The following is an 8,169-nucleotide window of genomic DNA, read 5'->3' on the forward strand; positions in this document are numbered from 1 at the left end:
TAAGGCCCACCCCACCCAAGCCAGCCCCTTGGAGCCGCACCTGAGGAAGTCCGGGGCCTTGGCAATCATGTCCTCAAAGTCTGCAAAGCCCAGCTTGCCGTCACCGTCGAGATCGGCCTCCTCGATGACCTTGTCACACACCAGTACCACTTCGTCCTCGTCCAGCTCCGACTTGGTGAGCCGGGCCAGCGTCAGCTGCAGGTCCTCCTTGCAGATGAAGTTGTCTGTGTTGAAGTCTGCAGGGAGCGGGTGGGTTTATCTCCACTCTCACACCAGACACCTCCCCATGCACCCTCTGGGGACGCTGGATCCTGGTCTTCAGCCGACCGGGACCAAGGGGGACTCACCCACAAGGCACCTCTGGACACCACGTTCAACAAACCCACATTCACCATCTGCACAAACCCCCAGCATGACGGCAAGCACAGACTTAGCCTGAGACACTTGGAATGTCCAAATCTGAGGCTTCCTGGGAACATGAGACCCAGGCCAAATGGCCCTCCTAGCTTTGCCCCACAGTGGACTTCGTGTTCTCTCTAGAGCTAAAGAAACCAAGGCCCAGACAGGCCAAGTGACTGAATCAAGGTCAGACGTCTGCTTGGAGGGGAAGCTGGGATGCTGACCAGGGCCTGGTTGATGCTAAGACCCACATTTTCTAAACTGCACCATGTTGCCTCTGGCCTCTAGCCAGACAAGGAGGTCAGGAGACTCAGAAGGCCCTCAGAGAAAAGCCCCACGCCTGGCTTCAAAGAGCAGGGAACAATTTGATTCTAATCCTTGGCAAAAGGCACTACTGCTACCCACAGCCCAGCAACATGTCCAGAGGACCGAGCCACGCAGGCTCATAGAGGGAACGTGAACACCCTTCTGACTGCTTTGCAACCCAACTATCAACTCTTTCTTCACCTGTGCTGTTTCTTCTACCTGGAGGGCACTTCCCATGTATCTGTGTAGCAGACTCCATCAAGTTTTAGCTCAAACGCCTCCTCCTGGTTGGTTGGCGGCCGAGGCCGGGGTAGGGGGCAGCGCTTCCTAGACATAAGGGCTCCTCTTGCCAGCTGGCCAAACCCTACCATCAGTGCTAGTGATGAAGAGCACAATGCTCATGTAAGCACTTCAGGCTCCATCTCATTTAATTTTCACCACAAGCCTTTTCAGTGGGTACAATTGGAACCCCCATGATACAGATGAAGAAACAGGCTCGGAAAGGACAAATCACTTGAGGTCACATCCCCGCTCAGTGTTGGACCCCAGAGCCCAAGCTCTTGTCTGGGCACCCTCCATGGCACATCCCCACACTGGCCTATGAAGGGGCCCTGGGGCAGGCACAAGAAAGGATACTTCTCTGCCCTCTGGTGGTGCCTCTCTGTAGGGTTGGCAAGAAGGGGAACCCCCTGCCCATTCTATATGAGGAAACTAAGGTCAAGGGAGGGGGTGATCCTTGCTAGAGGTCAGGCCCCAGGTCCCCCCAGCACCAAACCCCAGGTCCCAGTTGCCTTTCTCCATTCCACACTCCCATCCAGGGCAGTTGGGGAGCCCTGGTTCTCCCTTCACCTGTTCCCATGTCTGCCTGGCTGTGTGCCCTGCACTTCCCCTCTCTGGCAGACGATAGCCTTTCCCAGGAGCAATGTCCTGGGGTCCAGCATTAAGGGGACGATGGGTGGAATCTGTTAAGTTTTTTCCTTGAAGCTTGTGGGTGTAGTTTGTGGAGAGTAGACAAGGTGGATACCATGCCTCTGCTGTGCAAATACAATGTGGGTGCAGAGATGTATGTAGACGAAAGTTCCCTGAAATAAACAGGAAAACTAGAAAATGAAAAAACAGCCCAGTGGACCCCACTGCCTTGGGATCTCCTGGCTGATCAAAGATGCGGGGGACAGGAGGTTTGTCCGTGGGTTCTCTTTTCCAGGACGGGTTCCAACCCCTCCTTGGGCCTCAGAGTTCCCATCTGAGCACTGTCTGAGGGTTTGACCCCAGTCCCAGTCCTCTGGAGCAGAAACCAAGGGCTTCGTGGGTGCTTGGCGCCCTCTGGTGGCCACTAGGACAATGGGTCCTGGGCTGAGCTGGGCTGGGGTGAAATGAGGTCACCCTATCTCTTTCAGCAGTTGCTGGAGTCAGGGTCTGAGGACCAAGGAGCCTACCTCTCAGCCCAGCCTCACCACTTGCAGAGGCCTCCTCTCCAGAACCCTAGCCTCTGCCAGTCTAGCTCTTCCAATTCACACCTCCAGGATGCTAAGAGATCTTTCGAGAACACAGGGCTGCCTGGCCTCACCTGAAGCCCCACAGTGACCCCCAAGCTCCTTGGCTGGCTCCTCAGAAGGCCAGTCACAATGACCTCTCCAGACTTCCACTGTGCTCATCCCACCACGGTCGTCTCCCCGTCAGCTCCCCAAGCCCTGTGCTGTGTGCTTCCCTGAGCTCTTCATAGGCTGCTCCCTCTCCTGGGTGTGCCTGCCCGCACTCTCCTGTGAACGAACTCCAGGCCCTGCTGAGAGGTCGGCACGCGTGAACTCACCTCAGGCTAACTGCCCACTCTCCCTCCTCTGATCTCAGGACCCTACGGGTATCGCTCGTGTACGAGTTGTCCCCTCTGGCCACCGCACTGGACAAGCACTCTTCAAAGTGTTCTTGGTGCCCCAGTGTCCCCAGGGTGGGAACCAGCAACAACCAGCTGGCCTATGGAACCCCACCACACACAGCGTCACAGCCCCTGCTCCAGGCCCGGGTTACCGTAGATCTTGAAGGCGTAGCTGGCCTTGAGCTCGCGGGGAGCTGACTCACAGAGCACAGAAAACATGTCAACAAAGTCATTGAAGGTGAGGTTCCCCTCACCATCTTCAGAGAAAGCTTCCACGATCCTTTCCTTGAAGGGATTCTCCTGAAGAAAACAACCACAGCAGTCACCATGGGTGCAGGTTCACTGGCAGGACCCTGGAGCCCATCTGTTATGCCTCTGTGACCTAACCCCTCTGGGCCTCAGTTTCCCCATCTGTAAAATGGGAATAATAATCACACCTACTTAATTGGGTTGCGAGAGGGTTAAATGAGTTAAAAATAAGGTGTTGGTACAAGGTCCGGCACATCATGAGAAATGCCAGGCTGGATGAGTTTACAGGCTGGAATCAAGACAGGCGGAAGAAACAAAAACAACCTCAGATAGGCAGATGATACCGCTATAATGGCACAAAGCAAAGAGGAACTAAAGGGCCTCTTGATGAGGGTGAAGGAGGAGAGTGAAAGGCTAAATATGAAAAAAACTAAGATATGGCATCTGGCCCCAATGCTGCATGGCAAATAGAAGGGGGAAAGGTGGAATCAGTGACAGATTTCCTCTTCTTGGGTTTCAAAATAACTGCAGATGGTGACTGCAGCCATGAAATCAGAAGACAGCTGCTTCTTGGCAGGAAAGCAATGACAAAGCTAGACAGGGTGTTGAAAAGCAGAGACATCACTCTGCCAACAAAGGTCTGGATAGTCAAGGCTATGGTCTTCCCAGTTGTACCGTTGTGAGAGCTGGACCGTAATGAAGGCAAAATGCCAAAGAACTGATGCCTTTGAACTGTGGTGCTGGAGAAGACTCCTGAAAGTCCCTTGGAAAGCAAGGAGATAAACGCAGTCAATCAAGGGAGATCAATCCTGAATATTCACTGGAAGGACTGGTGCTGAAGCTCCAGTATTTCGGTCATCTGATGCAAACAGATGACTCATTAGAAACATCCCTGATGCTGGGAAAGATTGAGGGCAGAAAGAGAAGAGGGTGTCAGAGGATGAGATGGCTGGACAGCATCACCGATGCAATGAACATGAACTTGGGCAAACTCTGGGAGATGGTGAGGGACAGGGAGGCCTGGCGTGCTGCAGTCCATGGCATCACAGTGAGTCACACATGACTGGGCAACTGAACAACAGCAGCAACAAGGCCCAGCACTAGTGAGAGCTCTACAGGTGTCACGTTCTGTTATATTGTTTGGATGAGCAGGGGGAGCTCAGCAGAGCCCAGTGTGCCCACTGGAGGCATCGCCTCTTCCAGCAGGAGCAGGGCTTAGTCCCATTACCCAGGGAGTACATGGAGGCTCCTGCCTTGACATGCAAGAGAAGACAATGTTCCCGAATCCAGACTCATACTGATCACAGCACAAAAGGCCAGTGTATCAACAGACAAGTTGCTGGGGCAAGGGCTAGCAACTGTATTCATAAAAGCAGCAAACTGAGAAGATGGTGGACTTGTATCCCAAAGAACCATCTTGCCCGAGTTAGAATTCAGGCTCCTTCTACACTAAAGCGGGAGTAAAGTGAAACATTTCCTGGTTCCCATCAGCCTCCAGAGTGAGTGAAATGAAGTTGCTCAGTCGTGTCCGACTCTCTGCAACCCTGTGGACTGTAGCCCACCAGGCTCCTTCGTCCATGGGATTTTCCAAGCAAGAGTACTGGAGTGGGTTGCCATTTCCTTCTCCAGGGGATCTTCCCAACCCAGGGATCAAATCCAGGTCTCCCGCATTGTAGGCAGACGCTTTACCGTCTAAGCCACCAGGGAAGTCCTGAGAGGAGGCGTTAATTCCTTCCTCCCTGCAGTCATTCACAGGTGGGCCTGGTCAGGATGTTACCTGTGAGCTAAACACAGATATTTTAGCTTAACGCTCACTACCTGGGAGGCAGGGTTCCCAGAGATGGGCCATTATGTGTGATTTAAGCTTAGAGGCAATATCCCTTTAGTGACTAATTTGGAAGAGACTATAAAGGTTGTTCCCTACTACTACAGCTCTCAGCTCGGACCAAGATCATGGGAGGCAGCAGTGGGGCTCCGGGGGTTGGAGAATCACTGGGATTCTCAGAGAATCACAGAGAATCACTCAGATCCCAGGCCAGCAGTCACCCAACTCCTATGAATTTTCCTAGGCCAGCCCACAGGGAGGTGAGAAATTATACCAGCAACTCCCTCCTCTGATCCCAGCTCACTCAGGGCCCATCTCTCCTGGAGTCCTCTACCCGCAGCTGGGCCAGCACTGGGCCACTCCACTCTGTGCCCAGTCCAGCAGAGGGGACTAGAGACAACCCCATGGTTCCTCCCAAGTGCCTCCTACCCTCAAATGATCCTCTGAGCCTGGGCTCAAGCCCCCGCTCTAGACCAGGCTGGCTGCTTGTCCAGGGCTGAGCCTGTGACCTACTATCCCTCAGGACTTAAGTCATAGCCCGATACAGCCCCCAAGTGGATGCCATGTGGACCCCAACTGCATACCCTGACCCCAGAGTCACACATATGAGACCTGGAGAGGGTCTATTTGCAAAGACCCACAGCAACATGCTCTAAAAACCCAAATGCTTTCTTACTATCAAAGTGCACTTTCTGTGTATTATATTAATAAGTAAGGGACTTGGGAAATGAAACTCTTAGGTCAAGTATATAAATGGTTTGAGGACCAGCAGCATCAGCCTCACCTGGAAGCTTGTTAGAAAAACAGATCCTTGGGCCCCACCCAGACCTACTGAACCTGGACTGGGATTCTGACAAGATCTCGAGGTGATTCCTGTGCACATTAAAAGTCTGAGAGGGGATGCAATGGATGACTGTGCTGTGAGAGGCTACAGCCATGCAAGGAGGCGGCTGGAAGAAAGTTACCTTCAAAAGCAGACACACACAAGGTGTGCCAAGGACAGCAGCTGGGCCGCCTAACAAAGGGGTGAGCAGGTGAGTGCAGGCTAACCGCCTGCGGCCCAGGGGCAGCACCAGTCACAGCACCCGATGGAGTCCCACACACGGGACTCATGTCCTCAGAGTGCAGATGAGGAAACTGAGGCACGGCGGGGGGGTCAACTTGGGTCTAGGTGGCTCCGCTGCCCCGCCATCCGGAGCGGCACACTCCCCCAGCCCCCCTGCCCAGCCTCCTCTGGCTCTTCCCGCGCTCTGCCTGGCAGCAGCGGCTGCTCCTGTACCCGGGGCTCCGGCATCTGGATGATGAGGCTCATGGGCACGTGGACAATGGGGCTCTTCCTGTAGTCCATCGGGACGAGGTTGGGGGCCAGCTCATAGAACCGTGCATGGAGCCTGCAGGGGAAGCACAGAGAAGGGGCTGGAGGGGACGCAGGCCCGGGAGCCCTCAGAGGCCCAGTGCTGCCCTGCCTGCCCCCTACCTCCCATGCTGGAGACCCACTTTGGCCAGGAGCCTGGGGAGACCATCTCCTCTTCCCATGGGGTATGGCATCTGTGGGGAAGGCAAGTTCTGCCCAGATCCTGTGCTGATACCCGGATAGGGTCCTGGCGTTCCCACCACCACTGCTGCTGCCAATGCCCAGCCCCCTCCCTCAAGGGCCTGCAGTCCTACCTTATTTTTCCCTCTTTAGACTCTCATAAGAGCCTATGTGCCAGGCATGTCACCGCTTTTATTCTCCTATGACTGTGTGGACAGATACACTGTGACCACAGTTGACAGCTCAGCAAACTGAGGCCTGAAGAGGTTAAGGGTAACTGGTCTACCACCACACTAGAAGTCTCAGCGACTACGGAACCCAGGACCAGAAGTCCAGAGCAGAAGCTCTTAACGCCCCCTCCCCACACCATTTCCACTGCTCCCCACTCCTGACCTGCTGAAGACCTGGCCCAGGTTGCTACTGCCCCCAAGCTAGGCCCTGAGGGTTGCTGGGTCTCTGCAAGAGCTTCCAGAAACCCTCTCATCCCGGGAAGCCCCTGAGCCTGGGCCACTCACAGCCTCTCTCCAGCTGGGAGCTATTGGGATGGAGCCCACTGCCCTGGGCCTGGCCCTCCCCACTGATGGGTCGGGTCCCCAGCTCCCTCCCATCCTCCCTCCTGGCTGAGGACTCCCTGGAACACAAGCCTGCCTCCATGTTGCGTGGACCCTCAGTTTGCTGCCAGACGAGGGGATAAGTGTCAGGGGTGTTGACTGGGGGGCCGTGGTAGGTAACCTGCCCAAGGTGAGGCCAGGATTGCAGGGGCCTGGATTGAAGGGGCCCATATCTCCTGGGGCCCATCTGCCCCGCTACCCCCAAAGCCAGAGCAACGTTGGTCTTCTTCTAAGCGGCCTGACCCAGTGACACACTCGTAGGCCCATCCTTAGCAGGCCCTTCAGCATCCACCCAGTCCCCCGTCAGGTTCCACCCAACTCTTGTGGCCCCGCTCCCCAGCCCTCTCCATCAGAGCCCTCTCCATCAGGGCAGCTAACTGATTGCCCAGCACACACACACGATGTCAGCCACCATTCAGCAAGTGCTCACTCCGTGCCCAGCTCTAGGCTAATCCTGTGTGCACTGCTCTACAGTAAGTCCCCAACACACGAACCTTCAAGTTGCGAACTTTTAAAGACACAAACGTGTGTTCCCAGGTCCAATCACCTACGTTAGTTCACGAGACTGCTGTGTATTGTCACACGTGTGTGTCCCCTACAAGCGGTTGTGCGTTTGCGTCCTTTACTGTACAGCGCCGTATAGAGTACACGAGTGCAGAATCTGTGTCAAGCGAGGTCTGCAAGAGGATGGACCTCACTAAACTCCTTGCTCTGCGACAATACTCATTCTGATACTAACGAAGGCCTGACAGAAGGGAGGCCCAAAGGAAGGATAGAGAGAGACAAAAGGAAGAAGTAACTGAAGAATGGGAGAGATTCATGATGCAGGAGATGGCCAGGGGATTTTCTTTATCTGAGGAGGCACTGTTGGTTTTTGAGGCACAGGACCTGTGTAGAACAGTCCACGAAGGTTGTAGCAGCCATTCAGAATGTAGCCCAGTGCTACTGAGTCACCTATGATGAGAAAAAAAGAGAAATGGCAGCCCACTCCAGTATTCTTGCCTGGAAATCCCATGGACAGAGGAGTCTGGTGGGCTACAGTCCATGGGGTTGCAAAGAATTGGTTATGACTGAGCAGGAAGGCAGGCAGCCACACATTACCGGATTGTTTTTTTCAAGAGGATAGATAGAATTGAATTGAGCCAGGAACCAGAACCTGTGCTATCCATGTCAGGCGTGAGTGAAATTGCAGCTTGCCCTCCATCTCCTATCCTTCACCTCTACCATCTCCTACCTCCTTTCCCTCCTCCTGTTGCCTGTTCACTTGATTCCAGCCCCTATATGCCAGCTGTTGTACTGTACTATTGTACTTTTCAAGGTACTGTACTGTAAGATTTAAAGTGTTTGATTTATTTGTTTGTTTATGTATTAT

At 54.2% G+C, this 8,169-nt stretch overlaps 1 protein-coding gene across 6 annotated transcripts in view; it reads right to left on the reverse strand.

Moving 5' to 3' along the window:
* Positions 1-8,169, reverse strand: part of CIB2 (calcium and integrin binding family member 2) — a 23,339-nt gene that overhangs the window by 734 nt on the left and 14,436 nt on the right. For all 6 annotated transcript variants that reach the window (XM_010843270.1, XM_010843271.1, XM_010843268.1 and 3 more), the window contains 3 exons: positions 5,932-6,043; positions 2,731-2,878; positions 41-236 (listed from right to left, as the gene is read on the reverse strand). In XM_010843270.1, the coding sequence (XP_010841572.1) occupies positions 41-236; positions 2,731-2,878; positions 5,932-6,043 (456 nt within the window). The remainder of the gene's footprint in view (positions 1-40; positions 237-2,730; positions 2,879-5,931; positions 6,044-8,169) is intronic.

This window comes from Bison bison, unplaced genomic scaffold (assembly GCF_000754665.1).
Source record: "Bison bison bison isolate TAMUID 2011002044 unplaced genomic scaffold, Bison_UMD1.0 scf7180017864181, whole genome shotgun sequence".
Lineage (NCBI taxonomy): Eukaryota > Metazoa > Chordata > Mammalia > Artiodactyla > Bovidae > Bison > Bison bison.